Below are 15839 nucleotides of genomic sequence, written 5' to 3'. Positions count from 1 at the left end.
GGGCCGAGGTTGGAGCAAGTCGAATCAAGGTCAGAGCCTCGAGGTCAGAGCGAGTCCGACCGAGGTCGGTGCGAGTCAGGCCAAGGTCGGTGCGAGTTGGGCAGAGATGGACACGCTGCGCCACCAAGAACTTAGAGGGAACCGACGTGGGAGGGACGCCGAGAACTCAGGGGGACTCAGCGTGGGGGGACCGCCGAAAACTAAAGGGGACCAAGCATGGGGGAGTGCTCCAAGAACTAATGGGGATCGGTGCGCGGGGGGGGCGGGGTCAAGTAATTTTTATAACTTTGTCGGCACCCTTGTGGCGACTCTTTTGTGTACTTTGTATGCAAATACAAAGAATATCACTATACCTAGGTACACGTGACAATAAAGTATCATTATCATCAATTATTAGGCTCTTGAACCACATTGCACAAACCTAATCACAACCCTACCTCAGCACCAAACTATTATGGATTTTGTATAAGATTGAACTACACACTTCGGCTTGCACTATTATGAACTGGTAACCTAGTATAACTGATAATTTATTGTATTATTGTTTATTATATATTTATTTGATATTTTGTGGCATTAATCTGTCAATAAAACCACCAGTAAGAATTTCATTGGACCGATCCTGGTACATATGACCATTAAACACTCTTGTCTCTTGGTAAAAATTTTATGAATTTTTAAATGGTTACCGTAAAAATATAGTTAAAGGCCTAAATTGGGGCAAGGCTAGTTTTGAAGGTATCAGAACCTAGAGAGGTTAACTGGGAGATGTTGTTTGCAGATGTCTGGCAAGTGGGAGACTTTTCAAGGTGAGATTGGGAGGGCTCAGGGACAGGCTGTACCTGTTCCAATGAATGGCAAGGCTCACAGGTTTAGGAAACCTTGGTTGATGAGGGATATTCCGGCTCCAATCAGAAAAAAGGCACATGTCAGATGTGCTTCAAGCAAGTCCCTTGAGGAATACCAGAAAAGTAGGAGTACACTTGAGAGGGAAAACAGGAGGGCCAAAAGAGTACATGAGATAGCTCTGGCCAAACAAGAAGGAAAGCCCTAAGAGCTACAGGGATATAAAGAACAAAAGGATTAGAAGGAAGAGAATAGGCTCCCTTAAAATGGGTCAAGCCACAGGATATGGCACAGGGCGGGGTGTGAACACAATCCTGTTCTCATCCATACTGCTGCAGAGATGGTCAAGAGGAAGTTCCTTGGCATCCATATCATCAGTCCCTTCACACTAATACTGTGATTAAGAAAGCTTATCAGCATTTTTACTTTCTGAGACGTCCAATCAGATTCTACTTGTCCACAAGGATTCTCTTAAGCTTCTATGGATGTACTATAGTAAGTATTTTAACAGAGTGCATCTCAGCCTGCTGTGAGAAATACTCTATTCATAACTGCCTGAATCAGCAGAAGAGTGTTGCTTTATTGATTAAGGAGTAAGTCACAGTAATGGTCAGAGATTACATTATTGATGGTTCATCTAAAAGACCTCCCAACATTTGATTTTACAAATTTAGAATTTTGATGTCCAAAATTCAGAATTTTACATCAAAATTCATAATATGGCACGTAATGCAACTTTTCAGCAAAAAAAAGTACACACGCCAAATGCGTGTACGCATTACGCTAATTCACATGTGAAAAACGACTATTATTTCCAACAGTCTGTTGTTCTTGGACTACAGACTATATTCTTCTATTTATAGAAAGGTTATTGAACAGAAATACTTTTTACAACACAAAGAAAAAATTGTTTTGTTTTGTTTTCTCTATTTTGCTTTTTCCTTACACCAAATGTATGACTGTTATGAAGAAAGTTTAATCTAAAAATGCACATACCTAATTTCATTGAAGACATACTTGCTCCAGTGATCTTCAACAGCAAATCACAACAGTCCATGTCCCCCCCACTACCCCCACCTCCCCACTACCCTCCCCCCCACCCCCCTCCCCCCCTCTACCACCACTCCCAACTCCCCCATACTACCCTCTCCCCCGACTCCCCCCCGCTCCCCTCTCCCCCCATTCCCGCCCTTCTCTCCCCACCTTTTCCCCCCACCTCCACTCCCCCTCTCCCTCCTCCCCCTCCCATCCTCCCCCACCACCACTCCCCCCCTCCCTTCCTCCACCACCCGACCCCCACTCCCCCCTCACCTGCCCCCCATCCCCTCCCATCATCAACAGGCATCACGCTACGCAGCGAGGCGAGCCCAGCAGCAAGGTGAATCGGGGCCAGCGGCGAGGGGAGGCCAGCGGCAAGGTGAGGCCGGGCCAGCGGCGAACCGAGTCGAGGCCAGCGGCGAGGTGAGGCGAGCCCAGCGGCGAACCGAGTCGAGGCCAGCGGTGAGGGGAGGCCAGCGGCAAGGTGAGGCCAGGCCAGCGGCGAGGTGAGTCAGGGCCAGTGGCGAGGCCAGGCCGGGCCAGCGGCGAGGCATGTGTTTTGCGGGAAAATGTGAGTTGAAATCGGAATGTCGGAAATGAAATAAGAAAGTGGAAGTGTGCCCGTTGGGCCCGTCCTCGTAGGGTTTCCATTGTAACCGGGAGGGGAGTGGGGGGGAGGGAAGGGGGAGGGAGGGAGGTAAAGACCTTGAAAAAAAAGGTTAGAAATAAAAAAATGTGAATTTAAAACCTCTGTAAAGAGTAGACACCCAATAGCAGCTGCTTGTCCATTGTGACGTCACAAGCTGAAGACTAAATCCGCACCGCAGCGCCCCCTATAGAACCTTCAATAAATCAGGGGGGGGGCAGCGCTTTAAAACCTCTGTAACTTAAAATATATGCGACCGAATTAAATTTAAAAAACCATTTTCCAGCAGCTGTCCGCGTGGTGATTAAGGCGGCGCAAAAATCGTGGCGCTACGGTTTACCGTTTTGCCGTAATCAGCGAAATCACAGATATATATATATATATATTCATACATACATTTATTCACAAGATCGGACGGACGGACGGACGGACGGACGGACGGACGGACGGACGGACGGATGGATGGATGGATCAATTCAAGGATCGATTTTCAGAACTGTTTATGACTGATATCAATGCTTTAGATGAAAATGTACAGGGCATAATTCGTAAGTTTGTAGATGACACTAAAGTGGGCAGTAGGGTAGATAGTGAAGATGGTTATAAAAACAATACAGCAAGATATTAATCAATTGGGCAAGTGGGCTAAGGAATGGCTGACAGAGTTTAATACAATAAGTATGAGGCGTTGCACTTTGATTTGGCAACCCAGGGGAGTGTTGTTGAACAGAGATATCTTGAAATGGTGCTCAAGAAGGCTTTTGGTACATTGGCTTTCATCAGTCAGGATATTGAGAATAGTTAAGATGTTATATTACAGTTGTACAATACAATGGTGAGGTCACATTTGTGTATTGTGTACAGTTTTGGTCACCCTGGCATAGGATGTTGTCAAGCTGCAAAGAGTGCAGAGAAGATTTACAAAGAACTTGTCAGGACTCAAATGCCTAAGCTATAGGGGAGGGAGAAGGTTGAGCATGCATGGATGTTATTCCTTTCAGCACAGGAGGTTGAGAGGGTGTATAGGGTTGTATAAAATCATGAAGGGAATAAATAAGGTGAATGCACAGAGTCTTTTCCCCAAGGTAGGGAGATCCAGAAAGAGAGAGGGGGAAGATTTAATAGGAATCTGCTGGGCAACATTTTCACACAGAGGTGGTGGGTAAGTGGGTATATGAGCTGCCAGAAGAGGCAGGTACTCCAACCACATTTAAAAGACATTTGGACAGGTGCATGGATAGGAAAGATTTAGAGGGAATGTGGACCAAATGCAGGCAGTTAGAACTAGTGGAGATAGAGCATCTTGGTCGTCATGGACAAGTTGGGTCAAAGGGCCTGTTTCTGTGCTGTCTGATTCTATGAGCACAGGGAGATTTCTCAAATCAAAAACATCTGGTTTATGCAAAATAAGTTGTCTGATTGTTTCCTGATGTCTTTACCTTTAACATTTTTGACGAACTTGCTTTTAAAACATTGATCACGGCCTTGCAATTTGTTCCTCTAAGTTGCTCTATGATGGAATTGAATTTTGCAGACATACATTTCCAGTATTCCAGTTCAGTCAATGGACCAGAATTTTCCGCCTCTTTTCTGACTTGATTACTTTGTTCCAGCACCTATAAATAAAAAGCACAAAATACTTTAAACTTTATAGCCCCTCTGAATTAATGACAATTAATTTCAAATTAACTTTAAAAATTACATATTTTGTCACTGAAATCCAATGCACTTTATAGAAAATGACTAAATTAGATGATAGTAGAAATTGTACAGGAAGACTATGGCAGTTCACAACCATAAATGGCTCGTCAAATTTCCAGAGGGTATGTCAATCTGGAGAAGGTTCCAATTATGCCATCTTAGAACAGAACAGCACAACTGACTGTTCTGTCCATAATTTCTGTCAAACACGACACCAAATTGAACTAAACCTTTCTGCCTGCAGGTGTTCTATATCCTTCCAGGCAGTGCAAAATTAAAAACAAAGATATGCCAGGCAACTAAAGATATGTCAATCTAACCTCGGGCAGTTTACAGAAACAATACTGGGGGCATTATTAATACATGGTTGGAATATTTTGAGTTACAAACGTAAAACCAGCATAAATGTGTGAATTTAAATAAAATCTTATTGATGAGATTACTCCATTGGTGAGACTATACTTGGAGTACTGTGCGACATTCTGATCACTCAGCTGTAGGAAGGATGTCACTGAACTGGAAAGGATGCAAAAGACTCGCCAGAATATTACTGAGGTTTATGGGCTTGAATTACAGGGAAAGGTTGGATAGTCTGGGACTTTCCTCTTTGTAGCATGGGAGGCTGAGAGGTGATCTTATTGATCATGAGGGGAATGGATACAGTGAACACAGTCTTTTTCCCAGGGTAGAAGAGTCTAAAACTCGAGAGCATAGGCTTAAAATGAGAGGAAGAGATTTAAGAAGACGAGCGGGGCAGCTTTTTCACTCAGAAGATAGTCGGTATCCGGAATGAGCTGCCTGGGAAAACTATAAAAGCAATATAATTTATAACTTTTAAAAGATATTTGGAAAGACATATGGATAGGAAGGTGTTCAAGGGTTGAGGACCAAATGCAGACAAATGGGACTAACCCAAAATTTCAACGTGGCATGGTCAAGGTGGTCTGAAGAGCCTGTTTCCACTTTGTATTGCTCTATGACTCAATGGTGCACCCCTGTTCCACTCTATCACTAGTGTAGCGATTAGTCCTGGGAGTCGAACCCTCAGATTGGCCAGCAAGGTCACGTGTGGGTGCGACCGTAGGGATTGGTCCAGGGAGTTGAGTCCGCTGATTGGACAGCGACGTCACGTGTGGTTTTGGCGCCCAAACCCAGAGAGTTAGGAGAGTTCTTCGAAGTGAACAGTTAGAATTAATGGTTGTCTGTAATCTCGTTCATTATACTTTGGAATCGAATGTTGCTGTTGCAATAAACTTCTTTAACAAAGAACGAGCCTCCAGACTCGCCATATTGGTGACCCCGACATGATCCAGCCGATCACCTACCATGGGTGAACAAGACGCCTCGTCTTCGGTTCCTACGCCCGGCGCACCGCAGCTAAACGCGGTCAGCGTTCACCTTCCGCCGTTTTGGGCACATCAACCACAATCTTGGTTTGTCCATGCCGGAGCTCAGTTTCACCTAAGAAACATCTCGACGGACGAGACAAAGTACTATTACCTCGTCAGTGCTCTACCGCCGGAGATGTCCGCGCGGGTGATGCGGTTCATCATCGCCCCTCCTGCAGACGGCAAGTACGAGGCACTGAAGGTACTCTTGTTACGAACCTTCGGATTCAGTAGGCATGACCGAGCTAAGAGGCTTATGCACCTACCGGATCTCGGAGATCGGCTGCCGTGCGTTCTCATGGCCGAAATGTTGGCGCTAGCAGGTGAACACACGGATTGCCTCATGTTCGAGCAGGCATTCCGAGAGCAGCTTCCCGAAGATGTCAAGCTCATGCTCACGGATTGTTCTTTTAAGGACCCCGTGGCATATGCGGAGAAAGCTGATACGCTCATGGCATCCAAATCAAAAAGAAACAGTTCGATCAACAAGGTCTCGGCATCAGCGGGCAGCCCGCAGCGGCACCAAGATGGCGCCGCGTCTCCCGCCATTTCTCCAAAAGCCCGCCAAAAGGATCTGCACAAGCGCGGCTGGTGTCATTACCATCTACGATGGGGTGGAGAAGCCCGCAACTGCCGCTCACTTTGCACCTTCTCGGGAAATGCCTCGGCCGATCGTACATAGAGGCGGTCGCGATTGACCAGAACCGACGCCTCTACGTATGAGATCGATTCACGGACACGGAATTTTTGGTTGACACGGGAGCCATAGTTAGCATCATGCCGCCGACTGACCTCGAAACCCGATCGGGTAAGAAAGGGTCTACCCTCATCGCGGTTAACGGCAGCCCCATCCGCACGTACGGTACACGGACAATGTCTCTGGCTTTCGACACCCGCACATACGAATGGCCATTCATCGTTGCGGAAGTCGGTCAGGCGATCCTGGGCGCAGATTTCCTCTGGGCCTTTTCAATAGTCCCCGATGTCCGCGGTAACGGCCTTCGACCCTCCGCCAGCAGCGATGTGCCCGCCGCTCCACCGGCCGCCACCCCGCCCAGTCCGACTGTCCAGGCCGTCGTCGCGGCCCCCGACCCATATGCTGCGGTCCTGGCGGAGTTTCCGGAGCTGCTCGTTCAGCGGTTCGACGCCCCTTCTGCCCGGCACGGCGTGGTCCACCACATCCACACCGAGGGACTCCCCCGTCTTCGCTCGGGCCAGGAGGTTACCGCCCGACAAACTGGTGGTGGCGCGGGCAGAATTCCGGAAGATGGAACAAATGGGCATTGTCCGTCGGTCCGACAGCCCGTGCGCCTCTCCGTTGCATATGGTCTCCAAAGCATCTGGGGGGTGGAGACCATGCGGCGATTACCGGCGCCTCAATGCCGTCACCACGGCCGACTGCTACCCCATACCGCACCTCCAAGACTTCTCGTCTGGGCTGGAAGGTGCCGTGGTTTTCTCCAAAATCGATTTGGTGCAGGGCTACCACCAGATCCCTGTGCGCCCGGAGGACATACCAAAGACTGCCACGATCACTCCGTTCGGGTTGTTTGAATGGTTGCGTATGCCTTTCGGTTTAAAGAACGCGGCACAGGCTTTTCAGCGACTCATGGACCATGTTGGTCGAGATTTGCCTTTCGTTTTCATTTATTTCGATGATATCCTGCCGCTCGGAGCAGGAACACCTAGCCCATTTGCGGACCGTGTTCCGGCGGCTCCAAGACCACGGTCTCTTCATCCAACCCTCCAAGTGTCAATTTGGCCTCCATTCTATTGATTTCTTAGGACGCCGAATCACCCCCACCGGCGCCACCCCTTTGCCCGAGAAGGTGGAGGCTGTCCGTGCATTCCCGCGGCCCACCACAGTGAAGGGGTTGCAGGAGTTCGTAGGCATGGTGAACTTCTACCATAGGTTCGTCCCGGCAGCGGCACGGGTCATGCGTCCGCTCTTCCAGTGTCTCGCGGGCAAACCTGTGGAGTTGGAATGGTCCGCGGCCGCTGAGACGGCCTTTGAGACAGCTAAAGCGGCTCTGGCAAACGCCACCATGCTCGTCCACCCGAGCGCCTCCGCCCCCACGGCCCTGACGGTCGATGCGTCGAACGTGGCGGTGGGAGGGGTTTTGGAACAGAAGGTGGGTGGCCTTTGGCAGCCCTTGGCGTTTTTCAGCCGACAGCTGAGTTCGGCTGAGCTGAAGTATAGCGCCTTTGACCGAGAGCTTCTGGCTCTCTATTTAGCTGTCCGTCACTTTAGGTATTTCCTAGAAGGCCGCCCATTTGTGGTCTTTACGGACCACAAACCGTTGACTTTTGCTTTTTCCAAATTATCCGACCCATGGTCGGCCCACCAGCAGCGGCACCTGACTGCCATCTCAGAGTTTACCACCGATGTCCGTCATGTCGCGGGTAAGCTTAATGCCGTTGCTGACGCCCTGTCCCAGCCAGCCGTTTCCCCCATTTCTGCGGTGGGCTGCGAGGTGGATCTCCAGGAGCTTGCGGAGGCACAGCTCCTGGCAGACACTGCCTCGGCATACCAGTCCGCCACTTTGGGGTTGAAGTTGGCCCAGGTGGCCTGCGGGTACAAAAGTCTGGTGTGATGTTTCCCTTCCCCGCCCCAGGCCGGTGGTGCCGGCCCCCCTCCAGCGCCGGGTGTTTGATGCCATTCACGGGCTGGTGCACCCGTCCATCCGCTCTACCTCTGCCTTAGTGGCCGCTCGGTTTGTGTGGCATGGCCTGCGAAAGCAGGTAGCCGCTTGGGCCCGTTCCTGTGTTCCCTGCCAGACCGCTAAAGTGCACCGCCATGTTCAACCCCCGGTGCAAGAGTTCGCGGTTCCTGCGGTCCGTTTTTTCCATATTCATGTTGATTTAGTTGGGCCTTTACCTTCCTCCCGGGGCTACACTCATCTGCTCACGGTGGTTGACCGAATCACCCGATGGCCGGAGGCTTTCCCGTTGTCCGATACCTCCGCTGCCTCTTGCGCCCGGGCCCTGGCCCTCCATTGGGTGGCCCGTTTCGGTGTTCCGTCCGTCATTACCACAGACAGGGGATCCCAGTTCACCTCTGCCCTTTGGGCCACGCTGGCACAGCTGTACAGCTCCCGGTTGCAGCAGACCATGGCGTACCATCCACAGGCTAATGGGCTCGTGGAGAGGTTTCACGAGCAACTTAAGGCGGCCCTCAGTGCGTGCATGGAAGGCCCGGACTGGGTAGACCAACTTCCCTGGGTCCTTTTGGGCATCCGGACTGCTCCTAAGCAGGATCTCGGTGCTTCGTCCGCGGAACTGGTATATGGCTCGCCACTTCGAGTGCCCGGGGATTTCCTGCCGGAGTCCTCTGGTCAGCAGCCCTCGGTTCTGTCGGTTTTGGCATCACTCCGGGTGCGAGTGGGTTTCCCTGGCTCCAGTTCCTACTTCGCATGAACCGCCTGCCTTGAAGGACTGTGAGTTTGTGTTTCTGCGTAGGGATGCCCATCGTTCCCCGTTGCAGAGGGTCTATGAAGGCCCGTTCCGCGTGTTGCATAAAGGGACGGTCACCTTCACCTTGGATTGTGGGCGGCAGGAGTGAGCTCGTCTCGGTGTCCAGGCTCAAACCTGCGCACTTGGATCCGGACAGCCCTGTCCTGGTCGGCCAACCGCCTCGGCGGGGCCGTCCTCCTGCAGTTCCACCCAATCTGGGACCCCCTGCTCCTGTGGTTCCGGCAGCCCCTCTCCTTACTCGTTCTGGTTGTGAAATCCGGCTCCCTGCTAGGTTCCGTACCTCGGGTTCTGGGGGGGGTCATGTAGCAACCGTAGAGATTAGTCCTGGGAGTCGAACCCTCAGATTGGCCAGCAAGGTCACGTGTGGGTGCGACCGTAGGGATTGGTCCAGGGAGTTGAGCTCGCTGATTGGACAGCGACGTCATGTGAGGTTTTGGCGCCCAAAACCAGAGAGTTAGGAGAGTTCTTCGAAGTGAACAGTTAGAATTAATGGTTGTCTGTAATCTCGTTCGTTATACTTTGTAATCGAATGTTGCTGTCGCAATAAACTTCTTTAACAAAGAACGAGCCTCCAGACTCGCCATACTAGTCTATTTATAATTTTCTGAATGGAGTTTCACAAGGCATATATTACAAACGTAGGATTCTTTACTCTTGCTTTCACATACTTTTGCAATTAAGACTAGCATTTGCCTTCCTAATTGCTTGCTTACCTGCATATTAACTTTCAATGGTTTGTACAAAAGGACATGCAAAGTATTTGATCACCAATACCGAATCACAAATGCTATGTTAAAAGTACATGCAAATTGGTCAAGCATAATCTCACTCTTACAAAATCAGAACTTGCATCGAAACAATAATGAAGTCTTAAGATTTACAAATTGTAACATAAAATTACCCTTCAAGGATCAGCTGGAAATTCTGCTACAGTATGGAAATTGTGCTGCCCTCTTCTATCATAGACGAGGCCATCACTAGGGTCTCCTCGATATCCCAAAGCTCCACTCCTGCTCCACCATAACAGGGACAGAGTACCCCATGTCCTCATCTTCCACCCCATCAGCCATCACATACAGCACATAATCCTCTGACATTTTCGCCACCTCCAACAGGATCCCACCACTAGCCACATCTTTCCATCTCCAACCCTTTCTGCGGAGACCATTCCCTCCGCAACTCCCTGGTCAACTCGTCCCTTCCCACCCACCCATCCACTCCCATGGTATTTTCCACTGCAACCGCAGGAGATGCAACACCTGTCCCTATACCTGCCCCTCGACATCATCCAAGGACCCCGGCAGTCTTTTCAGGTGAGGCAGAGGTTCACTTGCACCTCTTCCAACCTCATCTACTGTATCTGCTGTTCCAGGTGTGGACTCCTGTTTATCGGCGAGACCAAGCGTAGGCGCGGCGATCATTTCGCTTAACACCTCCGCTCAGTCCGCCTGAACCTACCAGATCTTCCGGTTGCTGGACACCTTAACTCCCCCTTCCATTCCCACATTGGCCTTTCTGTCCTGGGCCTCTATTGTCAGAGTGAGGCCCAGTGCAAATTGGAGGAACAGCACCTCTTATTTCGTTTGGGCAGCTTACACCCCAGCGGAATGAACAATGACCTCTAACTTCAAGTAACCCTTGCTTTCCCTCTCTCTCCATCCCTCCCCCTTTCCAGTTCTCCGACCAGTTTTACTGTCTCCAACTACATTTTATCTGTTTGCTTTGTTGTTACCTTTTCCTAGCTAACAAAGATCTATTCTACATTTTCCTTGAGCTTCATTCCCTTTGCCCCGTTTTCACACCTTCACACTTCCTCATCTATTTCCCTCCCCCCGACGCCAGTCTGAAGAAGCGTCTCAACCCGAAACGTCACCTATTTCTTCGCTCCAGAGATGCTGCCTGACCTGCTGAGTTACTCCAGCATTTTGTGAATACATATTGAAGCATGCCATCACTGTTACCCGTTTTTGTTAAATGACCCTATTTTGTAAAAGTCACTGAAAATCAATAAAAAATGCAATCTAAATATAAAAAGAAAATGCTGGAACACTTAGAAATGATGAAGAGTCTTCAATCTGAAATATTAACTCTTTCTCATTCTCTTTCTAAAGATGCTGCTTGACATGCCAAGTGTTCAAAAAGTGACATGCTGGTCCAGAAGAGAAACAAGGATATGCCAGCTAAATGAAGATTTGTCAATCTAACTTCTTCGGAAACTTACAGAAACAATACTGGGGACATGATTAAAATACAGTTGTTAAAAATTGAGTTTCATAAGGAAAACCAGCACAAATTTATAAACTTAAGTGAAATCTCTTTGATGATGTAACAAGGAAAATTGTTGAAGGATTTGCAGTACACATCCTCGATTTTTAGTAGATGTTGACAAAATCCTGCAAAAAAGATAATTAGCTAAATTGAAATTCGTGGAATAAAGGTATTGATATTGGGATTACGATGGTCCTGAGAGCGATGCCGTCTGGACCTATGCTCCTGGTAGGGTTACCCATGGCGGTAAAGTCGAGGGGGAGGTCCCTGACAAAAAGCAATCCAACCAAGGCCTCAACGGTGAATCAGGCAGAGGATGATGGTTGACTTTAGTGGAGCGTCACAACGGCTGAGAAGGCGGATGAAGACTGCAGTGGCCAGGTGCTATAGACAGGAAGGTAGACGCTCCCGTCACCATGAGTCTCGGGCAGATGAGGCTCGTCAGCCTGGGAAGGCAGTCCATCTAGGAGAGGGCAAAACTCTGATCTAAAACCTCCACTGCCTTGTGGCCATATCCAGTCATGTAAAAGGCTCCAGGAGTAAACCTCAAGAAAAATCCGGAGTCGGAGTCCCTAAGGCAGTTCGTCGTTGTCTACGATCTTGTTCTGGCAGCTCCTGTGATGGCGCTGGTGCCAAACTATAACAGCTCTGCTGTTCCTTTGGATCGATCAGCAACGTGGAGAGGGGGGACGTGCTGCATGGGCAACAGCCTGTCCTTCATATGACATCGCCCAGGCTTGCATCCAACCACACAACGAAGCTGCTCTAGCTGAGGTTTGAAGCAAGCAGCCAACAACCAGGATGCATCACCCATGGTCAGCCATGGTCAGGTGGCCTAAGAATTACTTAGAATATTGTCACATTTCCAAATTACAGCTTTGTTTTGTTTGCAATCCAGGCAAATTATACAGTACATGAGTAAATTGGCAGCACAGTAGCACAGCTTATACAGCCGCTGCATGACCAGAGACCCAGGTTCAATTCTGATTTCAGGTGCCATCTGTGTGAAGTTTGCACAATATCTCTGTGACCTCGTAGGTTTTCTCCGAATGCAATTGTTTCCCTCCACATCTCCAAAACATGTGGGTTGGTAGGTTACTTGGCCGCTATAAATTGCCCCTGGTGTGTAGGTGAGTGGTAGAATCTAGGGGAATTGATAATAATATAGAGGGTTTAAAATTGGATTAGATAAGGGTAGTATTAGTGTAAAATGGTTTTATTCACAAAACTCGATTTGTACCAGCATCTGCAGTTATTTTCTTATACTGGTGTAAAATGGTTGGTTGGAGGTCAGAAAATAGACACAAAAAGCAGGAGTAAAACTCAGTGAGTCAGGCAGCATATATGGATAAAAAGAATAGATGACGTTTCGGGTTGGAATCCTTCAGACTGAAGGTAGAGGCGAGGGGGAAATAAACTGAAGACGAGCAAAGGCCAGCACAAATCATAGCCGTCAACAGATGACCTCAGGAAGAGTGGAGCCGATATTGGCCTATGTGTGGGAAAATAACTGCAGATGCTAGTTCAAATCAAAGGTAGATACAAAATGCTGGAGTAACTCAGTGGGTCAGGCAGCATCTCAGGAGAGAAGGAATGGGTGACGTTTCGGGTCGAGACCCTTCTTCAGACTGATGTCAGGGGAGGGGGTAGGACAAAGATAGGATGTAGTTGGAGGCAGGAAGACAGTGGAAGAACTGGGAAGGGGGTGGGGAAACAGAAGGACAGAGGAACTATCTGAAGTTAGAGAAGTCAATGTTCATACCGCTGGGATGTAAACTGCCCAAGCGAAATATGAGATGCTGTTCCTCCAATTTGCGATGGGCCTCACTATGACAATGAAGGAGGCCCATGACAGAAAGGTCAGACTGGGAGTGGGAGAGGGAGTTGAAGTGCTGAGCCACGGGGAGATCAGGTTGGTTAAGGCGGACTGAGCAAAGGTGAGTAGAGCGAAACGATCAACGAGTCTACGTTTGGTCTCGCCGATGTAGAGAAGTTGACATCTGGAACAGCGGATTCAATAGATGAGATTGGAGGAGGTGCAGGTGAACCTCTGCCTCATCTGGAAAGACTTTGAGTCTTTGGATGGAGTCGAGGGAGGAGGGCAAGGGACAGGTGTTGTATCTCCTGCGGTTGATGGGAAAAGTACCTGGTGAAGGGGTGGTTTAGGTGGGAAGGGACGAGTGGACCAGGGAGTTAAGGAGGTTTATTGGCCTATTGTCAATTGGCCTATTGTTGGCTGGTGAAGGTGTGATAACAAGAAGGATACAAGGATGCAAACAGTGGAACTGGTAGGGCAACTAGGGTGCGGAAGAAAGGGAAGGAGGAGAGGGGAGGGAATGCAGGAGTTACTTGAAATTAGAGAAATCAATGTTCATACTGCTGGATTGTAAGCTGTCAAAGCAAAATATGAGGTGCTATTCCACTAATTTGCATATGGCCTCACTCTGCCAGTGGCAGAGGTCCAGGACAGAAAGATCAGCGTGGGAATGAGAAGGGGAGATAAAAGTGTTGGCAACTTGGAGATCGCGTAGGTCATGGCGGACTCGGTGTAAATGTTCATCGAAATGATCACCAAGTCTAAGCTTGGTCTCCCCCACACCAGAAACACCAGATACAGTAGATGAGGTTAGAGGTAGTGCAAGTAAACCTCTGCCTCACCTGAAAGGACTGTCAGGGTCCCTGGATGGAGAAGGGTAACAAGGAATAATAACAGGTGTTGCATCTCCTGCGGTTGCAGCGGAAAGTCCCTTGGGAGTGGGTGGTTTGGGTGGGAAGAGATGAGTGGACCAGGGAGTTGTGGAGGGAACGGTCTCTGCGGAACCAGGGAGTTACGGATCGTTAGTTTAGATTCAGTGGGCCGAGGGCCATTTTTATATGCTGTTTCTTGGGCAGTGTAAAAGAGAAAAAAGTGCAGAATATAGTGTAACAGCTACAGGGAAGGCACAGATTTTAAAGTACAAGAGTAGCAATGGAATGGAATGGAAGATCAGGAATTCATCCCAAGCACAAGGTCTGTTTAGTCTGAAGAAGGGTCTCGACCAAAAATGTCACCCATTCATTCTCTCCAGAGATGCTGCCTATCCCACTGAGTTACTACAGCATTTTGTCTATCTTCGATTTAAACCAACATCTGCAGTTATTTCCTACACACAGGGCTGTTCAAGTCTGATAACAGAGAAGAAGCTGTTCTTGCATCGATGTGAGAGGGGAGAAGAGAAAATGAGAAAGAGTGTGTGGTCCTTGATAATGTTTGCTACTTTCCCAAGGAGTGACATAGCTTGCAAGAGGTGACATAGAATCAGGAGATGTAGAATCAGTATGGATAGAACTGAGGAATTGTAAGGGTAAAAAGACCCTAATGGGAGTTATCTACAGGCCCCCCAAACAGTATCCTCGACATAGGTTGTAAGTTGAATCAGGAGCTAAAATTGGCATGTCGCAAATGTGATGCTCCGGTGGTTATTGGAGATTTCAACATGCAGGTAGACTGGGAAAATCAGGTTGGTAATGGACCCCACGAAAGAGAGTTTGTGGAGTGTCTCCGAGATGGATTATTAGAACAGCTTGTACTGGAGCCTACTAGGGAGAAGGCAATTCTGGATTTGGTGTGTAATGAACCTGATCTGATAAGGGGACTCAAGGTAAAAGAGCCATTAGGAGGCAGTGATCACAATATGATATGTTTTGTTCTACAAATTGAGAGGGAGAAGGGAAAATCGGAAGTGTCACTATTATAGACAATAGACAATAGACAATAGGTGCAGGAGTAGGCCATTCAACCCTTCGAGCCAGCACCGCCATTCAATGCGATCATGGCTGATCACTCTCAATCAGTACCCCGTTCCTGCCTTCTCCCCATACCCCCTCACTCCGCTATCCTTAAGAGCTCTATCCAGCTCTATCCAGCTCTCTCTTACAGCTATTACAGTATAGCAAAGGGGATTACAGAGGCATGAGGCAGGAGCTGGACAGAATTGACTGGAAGGAGGCTCCAGCAGGGATGACGGTGGAACAGCACTGGCAGGTATTCCTGGGAATAATGCAGAAGTTGCAGGATCAATTTATCCCAAAGAGGAGGAAAGATTCTAAGGGGAGTAAGAGGCACCCGTGGCTGACAAGGGAAGTCAAGGACAACATAAAAATAAAAGAGAAGAAGTACAACAAAGCAAAGAAGAGTGGGAAACCAGAGGATTGGGACACTTTTAAAGAGCAACAGAAGATGACTAAGAAGGCAATACGGGGAGAAAAGATGAGGTACGAGGGTAAACTAGCCAATAATATAAAGGAGGATAGTAAAAGCTTATTAGGTATGTGAAGAGGAAAAAAATAGTCAAGGCAAATGTGGGTCCCTTGAAGACAGTAGCAGGGGAATTTATTATGGGGAACAAGGAAATGGCAGACGAGTTGAACCGGTACTTTGGATCTGTCTTCACTAAGGAAGATACAAGCAATCTCCCAGATGTTCTAGTGGCAAGCGA

The 15839-nt window shown here is 48.6% G+C and overlaps 1 protein-coding gene across 1 annotated transcript in view; it reads right to left on the bottom strand.

Annotated features, from left to right (window-relative positions):
- Positions 1 to 15839, bottom strand: part of LOC144593844 (dynein axonemal heavy chain 8-like) — a 624642-nt gene that overhangs the window by 556170 nt on the left and 52633 nt on the right. Inside the window, exon 8 of the mRNA XM_078399962.1 lies at positions 3970 to 4146. Within this exon, the coding sequence (XP_078256088.1) occupies positions 3970 to 4146 (177 nt within the window). The remainder of the gene's footprint in view (positions 1 to 3969; positions 4147 to 15839) is intronic.

The sequence above is a fragment of the Rhinoraja longicauda genome, chromosome 5, assembly GCF_053455715.1.
Source record: "Rhinoraja longicauda isolate Sanriku21f chromosome 5, sRhiLon1.1, whole genome shotgun sequence".
Classification (NCBI taxonomy): domain Eukaryota; kingdom Metazoa; phylum Chordata; class Chondrichthyes; order Rajiformes; family Arhynchobatidae; genus Rhinoraja; species Rhinoraja longicauda.
This window is presented reverse-complemented; position numbering and strand designations above follow the sequence as displayed.